General features: G+C 38.5%; 1 protein-coding gene across 10 annotated transcripts in view; it reads right to left on the reverse strand.

The window, feature by feature from the left end:
- The window catches only part of NOL4 (nucleolar protein 4), a 563,001-nt gene that overhangs the window by 96,076 nt on the left and 447,858 nt on the right, over positions 1-19,067 (reverse strand). For all 10 annotated transcript variants that reach the window (XM_025273156.3, XM_044934427.2, XM_044934428.2 and 7 more), the window contains one exon: positions 18,811-18,924. In XM_025273156.3, the coding sequence (XP_025128941.3) occupies positions 18,811-18,924 (114 nt within the window). The remainder of the gene's footprint in view (positions 1-18,810; positions 18,925-19,067) is intronic.

Genomic DNA, 19,067 nt, shown 5'->3' on the forward strand with positions numbered 1-19,067 from the left:
TTTTTTAAGTTAATTATATTTAGATGAGATTTTAGAGTTGATGCTGGAATGTATTAAGACTTCTGATAAAGTGGAGAATATGAATGTATTTTGCAAGTGAGAAAGACATGACTTTGGCAAGGAAGGCAGAGGGCAGACTTTACAAGTTGAGTTGTGGCATCAAAAAACATACTGAAGTTCTAACCCCTAATACCCACAAATGTGACCTTATGTACAAATAGGGTCTTTGCAGATGTAATCTAGTTAAGATGAGACCATAGGGAATTAGGGTGGGCCCTATTCCAATACAACTGGTATCCTTATAGGAATGGAAGTGATGTAGACATAGACGGAATATGGCCATGTGACAGTGGAGGCAGTGATGGCTGCTAGAGGCGAAAGGATGCCTAAGGCTACCAGAAGCTGGAAGAGGCAAGGCAGGTCCTCCCCAAGAGGCTTAGGACACAGCACAGCCCTTCCAATGCCTTAATTTGGCCTTCTAGCCCCTAGAGTTGTGAGATAAAACACTTGTTTTAAGCCACTGAGCTCTCTGTGAGTCCTTTGGACAGCAAAGAGATCAAACTAGTCAATCCTAAAAGAAATCAACCCTGAATATTCATTGGAAGGACTGATGCTAAAGCTGAAGCTTCAATACTTTGGCTACCTGATGTGAACAGACAACTCATTGGAAAAGACCCTGATGCTGGGGAAGATTGAGGGAAGGAGGAGAAGTGGGCAGCAAAGGATGAGATGTTTGGATGGCATCATTGACTCCAGGAGATAGTGAAGGACAGGGAAGCCTGGCATGCTGCAGTCCATGGGGGTCACAAAGAGTCAGACACGACTGAGCGACTAAACAACAAGAACAAGTCACTAAGCTTGTGGTACTTTGACATGGAATCCCTAGGAAACTAATACAGCCCACTAGAGCAAACACTGTTTTCCTCTGACCTTTCAGCATTCACCTTCTCCCCTCCCTCTTTTAGTAAAGTATATCTGATTTTCCTCTTCCACTCTTATTTCATATACTGTACATAGATGACCACATCCATGAATCCTAAATTGAGCTTGCAACCTAGTCTGTTCTCTTGACCTCAGCAGTTGCTTCCAGGTTGAATGTGTAGCTCAATCATAGTCAGTGAGGACAATGGAAAGCTGGAGCTGCTGCAGCCACATTGCTACCATGAGGGAGAAACTGTCTGAGAACAGAAGCAATAAAGATGAAGTAGAGTTAAGAGATCTCTGAGAGAGATCCTGTTTATCTATAAGACAATCAACCACATACAGAATTGGCCTAATGCTAGAATTTTTAGTAACCTAACCAAGCTTCTAAATCCCCTTTTGTTTGAACCATTTTTGACTAACTTCTGTAACACTTTCCAGTACGAGAGTTCTATGTGTTCCAAATCTTGGCACTGCTTGCCTTCAATTACTTTCAGTGGTCATCAAATGCCAGATCACACTCTCCTGGATCACTTCTAAAGTTAAAAAAAGATTTTGGCCCGGTGTTTCACTGCTTAAGGTCTTCACTGTAGCTCAAACGATAAAGAATCTGCCTGCAATACAGGAGACTCAGGTTCTATCTCTGGGTTGGGAAGATCCTCTGGAGAAGGGAATGGTAATCTACTCCAGTATTCTTGCCTGGAGAATCCCATGGACAGAGGAGCCTGGTGGTCTACAGTCTGTGGGATTGCAAAGAGTTAGACACAACCAAGCAACTAACACTAACTTCACTGCTTACTTAATGAATGAAATGATTTGGAAATTCCTAATTCAAGTTATTTCTGAGAAGAAAAGCCAGTCAGGTTTCCTTATTTCTAAACATGTACTCATTGAACACTTTCCTGTTTAACCCTCATTCTTGTGGCTACAGATCACAATACAGAGATAGTCAGACAACTCTATCTCAATGGCTTGAGACAGCAGACAAATGCTCCTTTATGTATTCCTAGGGAATAATAAAGAAGAGCATCTCCCTTAACATATAATATATGGATTTAGATTAGATTGGACATACCCTCAATTTTTGTGTCATTTATGTGAACATCCTTTATGTTTTAAAATATATTCTTAAAAATAAGTTTGTTATAATACACTAAACTTTGATATTTACATATTCTCATGTCCAAACAAATTGTGCTTCCAGTCTTTCTGGAAAACTCCCCTAATTTCCAACCTGAGTCATAACAAAGACAAAATTCAATTTAACTTGATATCTTATATTTAGGCTATCATGTATTCAGATTATTGTATATGCATACTTTTGCAATTTCTGAAATGCTGGTTTGAAATTACTGTAACTCAATATATCACATTAATTTTCCTTAAACTTTCAGCAAAAATATATTATTATTAGTCAGATTATATTTCTACCTTTGTCAGTAGCATTCTTTCTATTTTCATCAGCTCAAAAGAAATGAATTAAAAATTCAGTTTTAAAACTTCTCCTAAAGTTGGAAATACATATTGATTGAGGGCAAGAACTAACACACCCTACTGTACATGGGTATATTAATCTTTTATGAGCCTTTCCTGATGCTTATTCCATAATTCCATAAGGTCGTGATTTAGAATATACAGGTTCTCTGCTGATCATACAGAATATTAAGATTTTTATTCTTTTTGTTTTAGGCAGAAGATCATATATTTTATTTAACACTGGAACAGAGTCATATTTTTTGTTAAAAAATTATGCAGTTAGAGTGTTTAGCGACTATGCATGCATTAATAATTATAACTGCTTATAAAATATGACTATATAATGATATGTAATTTAATGTTGCTATTAAGACTTCAGTTTTAGGAGAACCTGTCTACATTAAAACCAAATTTAGCCTATGAAACTGAAAGCAATATTTTAAAAACTCAAATAAGTACTCCAGTACTATCCTCAAAGTCTTTCTTAATATATTGACAAATACCTTCTCCTTTATGTGGACATAATGTATTTCTCTATACACACATCTTTCTATAGATAACTTTAAATAGCTATCTTTTGCATATCAGACATGGATCTAGAGGTGCCTGCATACATTTGGGAATAAGCAAAGAGTAAATAAGGACAAAACTTATTTGAAGAGAATAGACACAGCCTACATAGCTTAAAAAAAAAAAAAAAAAAGCTACATCCATTTACAGCATCTAAACCTTTCTTTTGTTAGCAACACTGTTTAAAATAACTTCCCTGAGGAACAATACCCTGGATACATCACTGCAGATCTTGCAAAGGCATGTGGTTTACCTTTAAACATGGACTTCTTCCGAAATGAGTACTTAAAATCAGGTAAGTGCTGAGCAAAGGACAGTGATGGCCACCATTAGGGAACGATTAATACACACGCGTGTATATTAATGTTCAAATGTGCTGCATTTAGGGCGGAACTTCCTCCAAGCCTGCAGTAGCAATTGTATCCTGCTGCTCTATTCAGCCTGCTGCCATGACAACTACCCAAGGGCAAATGTCAGGTCAACTCCCAGTGTCTCTGTCTGTATAATTGCTTTGTCAGGGACCTAATAGCTGCCTTCTTTTCCTCACTGAACAGTGGAAAGCAATAGCGCTCAAAGAACTGAGACGTCCTCTCCCCAGCCTCCCCATTTGGTGTTAAAACTGTATTTACCAAGCTGTCAGGCGACATTTTAAATTACAGTATTAATTCCAATGATGCCTGCTCTATTTGGCCACATATTACCGTTCTCAGGCTTGAACATTTCCTGTTGTGTTGGCAGGCATCTCATTAAAAGGCTCTTTCCTTCCCTAAAACTGAATGTTCTGCTATGTTACATCAAGCCACGAGTGGATGTTTTATTTACTGCTTATCCTTTCCCCAGGATATGACTAGGTATCTTTGGGGCTCAGAATGATGAAAGCCAAAACTGCTTTAATCCCACAGAGTGACGAAATATTATAAAGCTGATATTCCAAAAGACACCTGGAGGCTATTACAATGTTACCTGGGAATATAATCAAGTCCTAAAATATGCTGTGCTGATAGTCCTTGCTACCTAGAGAACCAGGAAGGGGATTTAGCTTTGTGGGCTGAGAGCTGATCCAGGAGCTGCCTCTAAAGCAGGTGCACCTTGAGACGGGGGTGTGCAAATAAACACAGGAGTGGAACTGGAGTTGACAGACTGCCTGGGCAAAGACATACTGGTGGGAAGAGGGTGTGCTTGGAGCACTAAAGGTGCGGCTCCACTTTCACACATTTCTAAAGCCCCTAAATGTCCTTTCTATAGAAACAAAACAGGAACAAGGAGGCACTGCATTTCCTCTTCCTGTGATTTTTAGTCCTGAATAAGGATAGTAAGGATGCAGACTTTACATAGTAAGTAAATAGTAAGGATGGCCTTAATATTTGAAATTTATGAAGCATTCTGATTTTCATTGCTCAGAACATTACTCTGAAATCAAAAGAAAGCTAAATTCTTCATACTGTACTAGTCTTTTCCTTCTTTTTAAAGAACACTCTGTTTCTAATGAAATATGAAAAAAAAAAGTCACTGAAGAAAGGGAGGTGGGAGGGCGTAAGGAAGGAAGGAAAATCTAAACTAAAAATGAATGTTTCCAGGCCCTTTTCTTTTATAAAGTAAGTAACTGAACTAAGTGGCCTGTGAGTTTCTCAGAAGCTCTAATGATTTTTGAGTCCCATATTTCCTATAGTAAAAATGATAATTTAAAAATTTTTTAAATAAGCTATTCTTTTGAAATGCTATGTATATATTAGTAATCCCCAAGTATAGCAACTTTGTGTGTCCGTCCACATACGTGGTTAAAACAGGCCACTGCATCAGTGTCTACAGAATGTATTTTCCAAAGGCCCGAATCAAAGGTTACATGCTTCCTCTAAATTTCTCAGGTCCCCCCTACCCAAAAGCAAGCATGTAGCAAAAATAACCAACAAGAAGGATATTGGCACATAGTAGAAAGCTTTACTTTAACTGCTGTTTATTGATGGGGATCATAATGCCTTTGGGATTCAGATAGACTTCTACATCTACCTACTTAGTAACTTAAGTTCACAATTATACATTTGACCTCTTTTGTATTGATACTTTTGCTCTCTGATCTCTTTTTTAGAACTCAGAACCTTGACTTCCATTAAACCTCACATTTACATAGTGGATTTGGGAATAGGAGGCTAGTCTCAAACCTCAAGGATGAAAATAGCAAAGGTTTCTGCCGGATGCCGGAGCCCCTGAGGGCTCCTATATATCAAGTCCAGAATGCACTATTATGTTTTCTTAAATAACAGAACTAGCACAAAAACCAAGAAGAAATAACATGGAATATTACCAGAGAAGTGATTTAGTGAGAAGTTTGATCTTGATGCAGGAGTCTCACTGGACTTTCAACTTAATTCTTTCATTAGAAATGCTACTTTGATCTTGCTTGTGTTCAAGGCAAAATGTTAAAGGAAGCTTAAAAACAAATGTGACTGGATTTTTGATCTATACAAGTATCATTTTCTTCTTGATGAATAAGTGCAGGTAAGAACTCGTAGAAAATAGCTTTGCATAAACCCCTAGAGAGTCACAGGTAGTTTTCCTTCTACTCTTTTGTTGTTGTTCAGTCGCTAAGTCATGTCGGCTTCTTTGTGACTGTAGCAGGCCAGGCTCCTCTGTCCTTCACTATCTCCTGGAGTTTGCTCAAATTCATATCCATTGAGTCAGTGATGCTATCTAACCATCTCCTCCTCTGCTGCCCCCTTCTCCTTTTGCCTTCAATCTTTCCCAGCATCAGGATCTTTAACAGGGTATAAATTATACATATTCTTTTAACCAGGTATAAATAAGGGAAAATACAGACTGCTCTGTAGACACTGAGAAGCCATTGGATTGTTGAAGAAAAAAACAGTATTTCTGGACAAGGCAAAGAACACTGACAGCACAGGAAAGATGGGGCCTTCTTCCTGAGGATGAGAGATTTTTATAAGAGATGAATCCATTTCAGCAAAGTTAATAGTTAAACATCAATTTTGCTACCAAGGTTCTCAGAAAGTCAGAACTGTCTCCACCATTATGAGGAAGAGGCAAATTACCAATAAAGTGAGTTGAGCTGCTGCAGGGAGTTTTCTCTAGGGCAGACTGCACAAGATCACCGATTTCATCACCTGCTCCGCAGTACCCATGTCAGTAGCTGAAGCTCTGATGTCAGCACCACCCAATCCCTAGTAAATATTCATAACTAAGTCCGTCTTTAAAAGTTTTGATCCAAAGATTTTAAGGCATGAAATAAAGATGCACTGAGAGGCTAGGAATATTTCCACTACCAATGAAAGTAAAGTCATTTGTAATAAAGGTTAATGCACAGCTATCTAGAATTCCCAGCTCTGCAGAAGCCCTGCAGAGTGCTAGTGACTGAGCTGCTGCTGCTGCTGCTAAGTCTCTTCAGTCGTGTCCGACTCTGTGCGACCCATAGATGGCAGCCCACCAGGCTCCACCATCCCTGGGATTCTCCAGACAAGAACACTGGAGTGGGTTGCCATTTCCTTCTCTAAAGCATGAAAATGAAAAGTGAAAGGGAAGTCGCTCAGTCGTGTCTGACTCTTCGCGACCCCATGAACTGCAGCCCATCAGGCTCCTCCGTCCATGGGATTTTCCAGGCAAGAGTACTGGAGTGGGGTGCCATTGCCTTCTCCATAGTAACTGAGAGGCCAATATATATTTCTTGAGGCCACTGGGCTCATGGTATTTACCAACTGAGTCATGCCAGATGTCATACATCTCTTTAGGAAGCACAGCCCAATGTGTCAAGCTATTACATTGTCTAATTTCATAATAAATTTGTGACTATGGCTAAATCTCCCTAATACACATAACATTATTGTTTCAGAGTAACTAATGGGTTTTAAAGTGGTTAGATTAAAGAGAAAAGACAAGACAAGGAATGAACAAATTATGAGAAATAAATTATAAAAGTGAATATATTTGGCATAAACTAAGTATGTCAGACTCTTCATTTATCTGCTAAGCCTAAAATAACTGGTTTTAAAAGAAATGATATTAACAAAAATGCAGTCTTCGCAGAGAACCCAGTAAACCATATGTTCCCCTGACTTTGGCACTGAAAAGTGTATCAACATATTTTGATGAATTTCTCTCTCTGAATTCAAACCACCTACTCATATCCTGGTATTTATCTACTTGGAATTAATAACATCCTAAGCCAAAGATGTACCTAAAAAAAAAAAATTCTATACAAATGTGGGAGAATGCTCAATGAAGCCAGAAAACCAAACAGTAAAACAGATTGAGTAATAGGAAGACAAAAAAAAATTCAGAAATTAAGGCAGTTTACAGCATCCACCAACCCCCCAAACTCCATTTATATCACCTAAAAGCTTCTCAGATTCAGATTCCCCATCTGTATAAAAGGGAAACTATTTGATCAATAGTCTTCTTAGTTCTTCTGAGAGACCCAAAGCATCATGCACTGTGTATCATAACTCAGCTATACACTGATATACGATTATAGAAGGAAAATACATACACTAAGAAAAAATTTTTTACGGAAGTAACCTTACTCTCAATTTAAGAAAAAATAGATGAAAAGGCATTGAGGAAAATCATAATGTTAGTTTTTTGAGACATCATAAAAAAGATGAAAATTTTTACAATAGAAAGAATAATAATCTATGTGTATAGTTACACACATTGAAGCTATAGGAAAACATTTACCTCTGATTTCTCATTAGCTGAGCTAACATTGCAGCCTGGATGAGTAGGTATTCCCAAATCACTCATTTGTAACTTTGAAACACCCTATAGCAGATTAGTCTTCATAATTACTTTTTGGCATTAGTTCAAATTTAAATATTTTCACATTTAAATAGTAAATCTGAAATGTAGGTGGTAGAGAAAGGAATTATTGCTGAATTGGGGCCTCATCTTTGCCCCGGTACAGATACATTTCATTGTCCCTAGGGTTCCAAAGCTTCCCCAAAATTAAACATTCCACTCTCCTTCCACTCATCTTGGCATGTATTTAAAATCCAAATAACTTAATAGAGGGCTTCCCAGTAGCTCAGCAGTAGAGAATCCACCTGCCAATGTAGGAGATGCAGGTTTGATCCTTGTGTCAAGAAGATCCCCCTGGAGAAAAAAAAAAGGCAACTCACTCCAGTACTGCCTGGGAAATCCTATGGACAGAGGAGCCAGGAGGGTTATAGTGCATTGGGTCACAAAGAGATGGACGTGAGTCAGCAAACAACAACTTAAGAGAGCATTTAAAATGTCCACAATCTAACCTTCAACCTAACACTTTCTCCTTTTATGTCTTCCCAAGAATCTCAAGTTTCCCTCACAGGAGATTACTGTTTTTAATACTCAGGAAACGTTCATATTCCATGTGTCTGGAGCATCATCATTTAGCTTTTTTGTCTCTCAAAATCTCTTTCATTTCTCAAGCTCTGGCTCAAATATCGCCTCCTCTGGGAAGCCCTCCTGGCAAAGTTAGGAGCACTCTCCTCTTGCTTTCACAACAATCTAATCACACCCTTATAATTTCATTTACTATACTGATTTCACTTGTCTTTAATAGAATGTGAGTTTTTAGAGGAAAAATGTTATACTTCATCAAGCTGCGAAGAGAGAATAAAAATACCAGTTCAGTAGCAAATGGTATAAATAAACCTACTACCTGGTAAAGCCTCAATAAAGGTTCCCCATCCTTGTTGTGTAGCCTCTGTACCAAGCAAAACTTCTTCCATATAATGAATAGTTGCTAAGTAAACTACTTCAGGGATACATAGCACTAATTTTCTCCTGTTAATCATATTCCTTGCAGATAAAGATACATGGAACATTTAAGGAACGACCTAGAGCAATTAAAAAACCTTGGGAAAAGAAGATTTAAAACTTCTACCATTTAGTTATCTTATAAAACTCAAGTTGGAAATAAAACACATTTGAAGTCCATCTACTTTATTAATCTAATACTGGATGAGTACAGATTTGTAAAGCAGTTATCTTGGAGAAGGCAATGGCACCCCACTCCAATACTCTTGCCTGGAAAATCCCATGGATGGAGGAGCCTGGTAGGCTGCAGTCCATGGGGTCACTAAGAGTCAGACACGACTGAGCGACTTCACTTTCACTTTTCACTTTCATGCATTGGAGAAGGAAATGGCAACCCACTCCGGTGTTCTTGCCTGGAGAATCCCGGGGACGGGGGAGCCTGGTGGGCTTCCCGTCTATGGGGTCACACAGAGTCAGACACGACTGAAGCGACTTAGCAGCAGCAGCAGTAGCAGTATCTTGGTATACTCTATACCAACAGAAGACAGGTCAAATATTCTTCCCTACAGAGCAAATAAAAATTTTAGTAAAACTATTTTAACCTTGTTTCTCAAATAATGTATACAAAGAACTCCAATTTTAAATGAGAATAGTAAATATTAATTGTAATTATAAGTGATATTTTATATATCTGTGCATACTAAGCTGCTTCAGTTGTGTCTGACTCTTTGTGACCCTACAGACTGAAGCCTGCCAGGCTCCTCTGTCCATGGGATTCTCCAGGCAAGAATATTGGGGTGGGTTACCATTCCTTTCTCTAGGGGATCTTACTGACCCAGAGATCAAACTCAGATCTCCTGCATTGCAGGTGGCTTCTTTACTGTTTTGAGCTACCAGGGAAGTCAACATTGTGCTGGTTTAGTTGCTAAGTCATGTCCAACTCTTGCGACCCCATGGACTGTAGCCTATCAGGCTCCTCTATCCATAGGACTCTCCAGGCAAGAATACTGGAGTGGGTTGCCATTTCCTTCTCCAGGGGATCTTCCTGACCCAGGGATTTAACCTGGGTCCCCTGCACTGCAGGCACATTCTTTACCAACTAACCTACAAGGGAAGCCCAGTCAACATTTAAATTTGGTATATATATTTACTTTTCCTTAGTTTTTATGTTTATAAAATTTCTATGTTTACAAAAATATGAAAATGTAAATGTATAATATTTTCTTATTTTAATTGTTTTAAAATGTGATTATAACCATTCCCAGAGTTTGTTCTCTGGGACGAGGTATGATGGTTGGTTTGCTGTAGTGAGAGTGTCTCCAAGTCCTCTGGATGGGTTTACTAATTTGTCCACCATGACAAATTCACGTGCTCGTGAATTTAAGGTCATGGTTCGATGTCTATCCACTTGTGTTAGCTATTTCCCACATAGCAAAGACCTCCTTTGCTTTGCAATGATTATTTACTAAACCCTGCCAGGCTTTTAGAGACCATGTGAGTGGAGAGTGAGCAGATGCTTCAGGATACACCCAGTCACATCCTCCAGTGGCGACTGTGCAAAGAGCATATGTATGCATGGTTGAAACTGATGAAAACACGCATACTTGAAGATTATTGAGCCTTGTCTTTTTGTGGCTCTATTTGTAGCAAACTGTTGGATGTCGTGGTTTCCCTACTGTAAATGTTAAACATGGTAATTTAATTGATGGTGACTTCCAAATTAGAAACGGATGTAACTGCAATCTCAGGAGATATTGAACATAGTTGAATGATGAATACAAAATGGAATTACACTCTAAGAATACAACTGGAATTAGAAATCATATGTGGCTTAGCTTTTTGACTAGGGGCATAATTGCTATGGCCATTGACAATTACTTCCTTCTTGCAAAGAAATAAAATTAAACTAAAGGGTCTGGTTAAGTTATTTTTATCTTAAAGCATGCAGTTTTTACTTTCAGACTTGGGTGAATTTTAAAACCAAAAAGTAGACAGAAGGTAGAAAAATATGGAGGGAGAATTCATTTGATATAATCAGTGCAAATCTATGGAAAATTGTGGGTTTTGAACCTCAAGGCCAGTCTCTTCAAAATGGGAGTAACTGAGTTACAAGTTTGTTATCAAGGAATAGATCTGAGAATTTATTATTCTCATTCCTGTATTCAAATCCTAGACTAGTCTATGCATAGCAGTACTTCTCAAAGAGTATTACCACCCCTAGGGGACATATGGAAAACACATATTAGGTGATACAGGAAGTGGGCAGACAAGCTTACAGGAAGTTCTGACATGCTCTCGGCAGTCTCAAATGACTGAGAACTGTCTCTGTTCCCACATGAGTTTCAAAAAGCCCTGCTGTTTGCAGGTGAGACCTGAACGGGATTTACTGAGCCTAAAGTTTAATTTCATTTTAGGTATACAAATGCTTTTGTGCATGCTTTAAAATACACCTTGAATTGTTTCAGGAATACACTACCATGTAAATCAAAGGAGTATTGTGCTATAGTTTGTTTGGAACTTTACCAATAGTTTTACAATGTTTGGAAAGATCATGTCATAAAGTGTTCTGAGTATCCACGACACACGTGTATCAAAGGACAGGTGTAGCTGCTTTTTCCTCACTGGTTTGAGGGACAGGTAGAAGCAGCTGATGACTTTATTATATCTTCTTGCGTATGACTCTTCGCAACCCCACGGATAGCAGCCCTCCAGGCTCCATGGGATTCTCCAGGGAAGAATACTGGAGTGGGTAGCCATTCCCTTCGCTAGGATATCTTCTCTGACCCAGGGTCTCATGCATTGCAGGTAGATTCTTTAGTGTATGAGCCACCTGGAAAGCTCATTGTATCTTCTAGTGATGTGGAATCCGCATGTTTCCACACCAAAGCACACGTTGTTAGATTATATATATATATATAAGTGTGTTTGTGTGTTAAGTTGCTTTAGTCCTGTTTGACTCTTTGCGACCCTATGGACTGTGGCCTGCCAGGCTCCTTAGACCATGGGATTCTCCAGGCAAGAATACTGGAGTGGCTTGCCATGCCCTCCTCCAGGATCTTCCTGACCCAAGGATTGAACCCACGTTTTTTACATCTCCTTCATTGTCAGGCAGGTTCTTTACCACTAGTGCTACCTGTGAAGCCTGTTAGATTTTGTATTACTAGTTAAATAAATAACACATTTACACACTAAGATCAAGATGTTATGAACATATATTTAAATTGTGAGCATAGACAGTTTCAGTTCAGTTCAGTCGCTCAGTCGTGTCCGACTCTTTGTGACCCCATGGACTGCAGCATGCCAGGCCTCCCTGTCCATCACCAACTCTTAGAGTTTACCCCAATTCATGTCCATTGAGTTGGTGATGCCATCCAACCATCTCATCTTTTGTTGTCCCCTTCTCCTCCTGCCCTCAATCTTTCCCAGCATCAGGGTTTTTTCAAATGAGTCAGTTCTTCGCATCAGGTAGTTTATATTAACTATAAATTACATTTCAGGATCTAAAAGTGGGGGGCATGTCAAGGCGTTAACTGTAAAAATGACATGCTGTGTTTGAAAGGTTTAGGAATCATTGATTAAGAATCAAAGATTCCCAGGGACTTTCCTGGGGGTCCAGTGGATAAGACCCCATGCTGTCAATGCAGGGGGCCTGGGTTCAATCCCTGATCAGCAAACTAGATTCCACATGCCACATGTGGAAAAGATCGATGCTTGTAAAGATCCTGCATGTAGCACTGAAGATCAAAGATCCCTCATGCCACAGCCAAGACCGGGCACAGCCAAATGAGTCAGAAAAGAATCAAAGATTCCTAGATTGTTAGAAGTTAAAATAAGCTTTTAATAGGCGTATGGTTATAAAACAAGCAAAAATGCTTATTTTTATAAGAATAAGGTAGAAATTAAGGGCATGCATGGACTGTATGTTTATTAAGAGTTTTAAAAACCTTGCTAGCTTTTGATCCAATTCTCATAATTTATCCTGAAGAAATAATTGGCAAGACATCCTTTTCACAGGAAAATTATGGTAGAAATAATAAAATCAATACTTAATAATTCAGGAAACACTACATGATGGAGTATTAAGTGACTTTAAAAAGTAATCCATAAATTTACATTTGTTGTTCAGTCACTCAGTCATGTCTGACTCTTTGCGACCCCATGGACTGCAGCACACCAGGCTTCCCTGTCCTTCACCATCTCCCACAGAACTTGCTCAAACTCATGTCCATTGAGTCAGTGATGCCATCCAGCCATCTCATACTCTGTTATCCCCTTCTTCTCCTGCCTTAAAACTTTCCCAGCATCAGGGTCTTTTCTAATGAGTCGGCTCTTCACATCAGATGGCCAAAGGATTCTAGCTTCAGCTTCAGCATCAGTAATTCCAATAAATATTTAGGATTGATTTCCTTTAGAATTGATTGGTTTGATCTCCTTGCAGTCCAAGGGACTCTCAAGAGTCTTCTCCAACACCACAGTTCAAAAGCATCGATTCTTTGGCGCTCAGCCTTCTTTATGATCCAACTCTCACATCCATACATGACTACTGGAAAAACCATAAGTTTGACTAGCTGGACCTCTGTTGGCAAAGTAACGTCTCTGCTTTTTAATATGTTGTCTAGGTTTGTCAAAGCTTTTCTTTCAAGAAGCAAGCAACTTTTAATTTCATGGTTGCAATCATAGCGATACAGTAAATATTCATAACATTAAGCTAAGTGGAAGGATACAGTGTGATACTATTTTGCTTTTTAAAGCAGGGAGCTTTGCATAACAAGAGTAGTAGAAAGAATCATACTCTAAAACTGAAGAGTGGAACTACTAGTAATTGTATTTCTTCTCTACACATTTCTCTATTTCCTAAATTATCAAAAAAATAAGCCTGCAGGTCTGAAAAGTTTTTTTTAAAATGTTACTACTATACACATGATTCTTTAAAAGGTTTTTGGATATGGACCATTTTTAAAATCTTTCTTGAATCTGTTACAAAACTGCTTCTGTTTTATGTTTTGTTTTTTTGGTCTCCAGGCATGTGGACTCTTAGCTCACTGACCAGGGATCAAACCCACACCCCTTGCATTGGAAGGCAACGTCTTAGCCACTGCACCTCCAGGGAGGTCCTTTAGCACAATTTTAGAATGCACAAAGGTTGGATTCAAGTGGGGATCTATCCTGAGCAGCTCTGACCTAAGAATAATAAGCCCCCGTGTCTCCCCTTCATGAAAAGTCATGACAGTTACATAAAACAGGCTTACAACTCTCCTTGCACAGTGCTGCACCCATGTATATTCCTGCTATTTCTGTTATTCTTAATATTATTACTAATGAGGAAAATAAGACCTACTACAGTTAGATGTCTTAGGAAGTATATTTTATCTCAATTATTTAAAACTGCATTGTGTTACAGAGGAAATATAATATATTCAAGTAACTATTATACTGTAGGTGGTACTTTGTCTTACATAGTATATATTCCCCTTTGGATGAAAGGGGCATGCTGAAACATGTTGGAACACTCAAAGATACAGTTTTCTTTCTCCAAAATGCTGTATATAATAAAGATAAATGCTAGAAGTTGATTAAAAGCTGAGGATGACAGAGCAGGGATAGGAGAATGGGGGCTGGAAGCTTGAAACCACAGAAACAGGTTTAAAGCTGTATCTCAGTTACTATCACAATGTTTACATTTAAGCATAAAAGTCTATTGAAAAAATATGACTTTCAATTATGCATTTGTAGAATTTTGTAAATGTTATCAAAAGGACATGCAGAAGGAAATATGAAAGGAGACCTGCCTGTCTCAGAAACTGTCTGGAATCTGTTGTTTCAGATATTCCCCAAATACATTCACTACAAAATGAAACATTGCCACCGTGCTTATGTGGCCGAATCTTCTACCTTGAGGGCTACAACCACCTATGTTTCTTTTAATAACATGCCCACTCATTGGTACCCTAACAAAGGAAAAATAATGAAGATGTAACAAGTCACATTCACCAGCACTATAGAGAACAGAGCAGCAGGAACTACAGGCTTACTAAATATTTTTAGGTCTTCGGCCAATGGTTTCCTGCTGGTTTACTAACAAGGACTTTCTGTTTTGTAATACATGACTCAGAAGTACATCAGTTTTCAGTATTTTTTCCCCTGCTCTCTCACCTTTTATGTCACAAGCAGCTAACATGTCATTTCCCCTTTTCCCCTAGAGTGTTCTTTCCAATAGAGTCAAAGGTGTTACATCACAGTCTACCATTGATTTCCTATCTGTCCCAGTCACCACGAAAACTGTCACCCAATACTCATGCTGCATTGCCCTTCATGAGGGCTGGATCTTCCAAGGAGGCCCTTGACCATTGGTTTTCTGTATTCTTTCTATAAAACTACAGTTTAACTGAAAGAACTAAATAGGGATAAGAAACAAGGGGACCCTCACACAATAACTTGAGATTTCAATAAGCCCAGGAATAAAACATATGTCATCCTTCAAACAGAGAAGGCAATGGCACCCTACTCCAGTACTCCTGCCTGGAAAAATCCCATGGACGGAGGAGCCTGGTAGGCTGCAGTCCATGGAGTCACTAGGAGTTGGACATGACTGAGCGACTTCACTTTCACTTTTCACTTTCATGCATTGGAGAAGGAAATGGCAACCCACTCCAGTGTTCTTGCCTGGAGGATCCCAGGGACGGGGGAACCTGGTGGGCTGCAGTCTATGGGTCGCACAGAGTCGGACACAACTGAAGCGACTTAGCAGCAGCAGCATCCTTCAAAAAGAGTAAAGTACACACAAACGGGAGATAAATGACCAACAAGTGGTTGGTTCTAATCTCTCTCACTTTATGCCTCTGTCTCTCTGGTGAGATGAAGTATAACCGAAAATATTGAGATGGATTTGTTTTTAAAGAAATAGTAGTGAAATAATGGGCTTCCCAGGTGGCACTAGTGGTAAAGAACCCACCTGCCAATGCAGGAGATATAAAAGATGCAGGTTTGATCCCTGGGTCAGGAAGATCCCCTGGAGGAGGGCATGGCAACCCACTCCAGTGTTATTTCCTGGACAGAGGAGCCTGGTGGGATATGGTCCATAGGGTTGCAATGAGTCAGACATGACAGAAGCAACTTGGCTTACACACACACAGTCAAATAATATATAACTAACACAGAAAAAATACAATCTTTTAATTTGAGCTATGGCATTGAATTAGACAGGTGAAGTCTGACTCTGCCTATTTTTTTGAATTGCCAAGGTGAGGAAGGATTTCCTAGGTAACATAGAAATACCAGATTTTCATGTTAAAAGACAATAAATGCTGACCATATTCTGTAATACACTGGGGACTGACTTTAGCCCTGTGCTATCTGACTGCTGACAAGGCAGCAGGCTCCCACCCTTGCCACTGGCTTGCTTCAGGCTTGAGGCTCCCCCTGCACACACACACTGGATCCTGGGGCAAGGTGGACATATGAAATAAAGTACTTAACACATCCATAGTACCTTTCATGTTCATAGCTCAAAGAGCTTTATAAAGGCCAATTAATTTATCAAGTTTCATAAACTCTGAAGGACACATATAATTACAGCTCTATGCATGGCTAACCAGAGGCAACAAGTAGTCATATGTGTGGATGAACAGGATTTAGATTTTAATTGTCTTATGTTTGAACTTTCAAACACCCACAGAAAGCCAGGGGCACAATGAAGAATTTCTGAGTCACTGGCAAATTCTAAGAATTGTGAGTTAGGTTAAGAACGTGCCTAAAAAAGTATGATGTCATTGCCAACACCCAAAAGAACTTTGGTTGTCTCTACTTAGGCAAAGAGTGTTTAGATCCAGTTAAGAGAGCCTCCCCAACCACATCTCTATGCTTTGATAAAAATACAGAATCCATTTGATTGAAGCCTTAGTGCTACATGCCAAGTGAAATCTACAGAATTCATAGTAAAGAGAAATAGTTTTATATGTGTACCCTTTATTTTACAGATTAGGCCAACAGGGGTTAAGTGATTTGGCCAAATATTGGTGGATGATCAGGCTTTTGGGATATTGTAAAAGGATATCACAGGCAGTACATAATGTGAATCAGTCATCTAATTTTTATAATGCCTGCATATATGATTGATACTCCATACATGATTCAGGGAGGGCTTCCCAGGTGACCCAGTGGTAAAGAATCTGCCTGCCAATGGAAGAGACACAAGAAACATAGGTTCCATCCCTGGATTAGGAAGATGCCCTGGAGGAGGAAACCCACTCCAGTATTCTGCCTGGGAAGAGTTCATGGGCATAGGAGACTGTCCATGAGGTCAGGAAGAGTCGGACATGACGGAACACGTGTGCGCCCATACACCTTTCAGGCAGAGTCTAGAGTGCAGACTGGGTGAGGCACGTGTACACTGACATTGAGGAGAATCCTTTCAATCCCAGCATGCTACCACTCTGATTTCTAGAATAATCTTTACTCAAATGGACTTAGGCTGACTTCAAAAAACTCCTATTATACTATTAATGCTTCTTTATAGTTTTATTGATACCAATGCAATGACAGAAAAGCTAGAACATCCATTAAAATAACCTTTCCTAGGCTGAAATTTTTGATGCTTGCCATGTGCCAGGCAAATTGCTAAGTACCTAACACAAATCTAACATTCAGGGTTCTCAAACACCCCTATTAAGAATAGTACTTTACTGTTATTTTACATATGAGCAAACTGAAACACAGAAAATGGGAATAATTTGATGAAGATCACTCAGTGAATAAGAGTACAGCTGAGAATCAAAATCAGTTGTATTTAACTCCAGAATGTACAATCTTAACCACTATGCTAAACTGGATATTGTATATTGGGCTATAATTTATTTTAAGCAAGATAAATTTTAGAGATATAATCATGACAAAATCTCTACTGCGGATATGTATATGTGAGTAAATGTGTTTGGCAAAGAATGAATAGTAAATTCCAAATCAGCATTTATATATATATATATATATATATATATATATATATTATCATATGAGGCTAATACCCCATTTTAAATTTAACTAAAGCCTTCATCTTTTGCATTGCTTAGAAGTACTGGTATAAGCCATATTAAGTATAAACACATACAATTAAAATAATATCATTCTAAAATATTTTAAAATATTAAGTCTGGAATGGAAAATTTTTTTCTATTTTCTTTGAAACCATTGGCTCACAGGCAAAACAAAATTGGGCTGACAATTCAGTCTCCTTATCCCAGCCTCAATGAGAAATATGAAACTCCCAGATCATTTGTTGTAAAAATAATTTAAAAGTCAGAATACAGAATACTTTATACATAGCACTTAAAATTATATATTATAATTTAGTCTTTATTATTGATGATTAAGAAAGAGGGCTAGGGAGAAAAGGGAAACAGAGAAAGAAAGACATTCCAGACATGAGAAGGGGAGACAGACAGATGCAGATAAACCAAGAGAAAAACTAAGCAAAACATCAATGAACAATGCACAAAAAATACATATCTCTTCTACATGAATATATAGCCTTAGAAAAAAGATATAGATAGATACTTAATGGTTATACAGTAAATTATTTGTTAATGAGAATGTAAGCCCAGGATGTAGTTTTTAATTATTTTATACCCCATTTTATGACTTTCTAGTCTTCAAGATTATATTGTGTTTTCTGTATTCCCAGCATAACCTATTGAAATTTGGCAGTGGACCAGAGGAAATTAAAGAGATGTTCACTTCCATTTAAAAAGAGCACAATCAGGTCACTATCATAAAAGATCAGATAAATTTATGAAATTATTGTAAGTGATCAGTTAGAGCCTCTTATTTAAATAAGTCACTAGATTTCAAATTGGATACTAAAAAGAATTATAGCTCATTAATTTTACAACTGTCCATTTTTCATCAGAGAAAAATTTTGTCATTGCATCTCCACTGGTCTCACAGAGATGTATTTTCAAGTTTCACCTCACATCACACAAAGAAAAGCAATCTCTCTGTGGACTTCAAATCCATTCCAGAGATTTTGCTCTTCCTCATGAATCAGATTAACTTGACCATATTTGCAACAGCTGAGAGTCGCCAGCCCACAAGACTCCTCAGTACCTGCTGTCTGTCCAGGCGCATCCTCTTGGCAGCATTTCTACTCTCGCTCTCACAGGCTGAGGCCAAGATACTCTCAGCAACTGCTGAAGTAAGGTGGGAAGGAATAGGTCGAGACTAAAAGAAAAGAGAGAAAAGAACATGAAAAAATTATTAACAGTATCATTAAGAGACCAACACTACGCTCAGAAGATATCATAGGACGTGCAAGAGTATCAATTTATTCCAACTGAACTGATTTTGATAGAAAAAGGAAATGG

Source organism: Bubalus bubalis, chromosome 22, assembly GCF_019923935.1.
Source record: "Bubalus bubalis isolate 160015118507 breed Murrah chromosome 22, NDDB_SH_1, whole genome shotgun sequence".
Classification (NCBI taxonomy): Eukaryota; Metazoa; Chordata; class Mammalia; order Artiodactyla; family Bovidae; genus Bubalus; species Bubalus bubalis.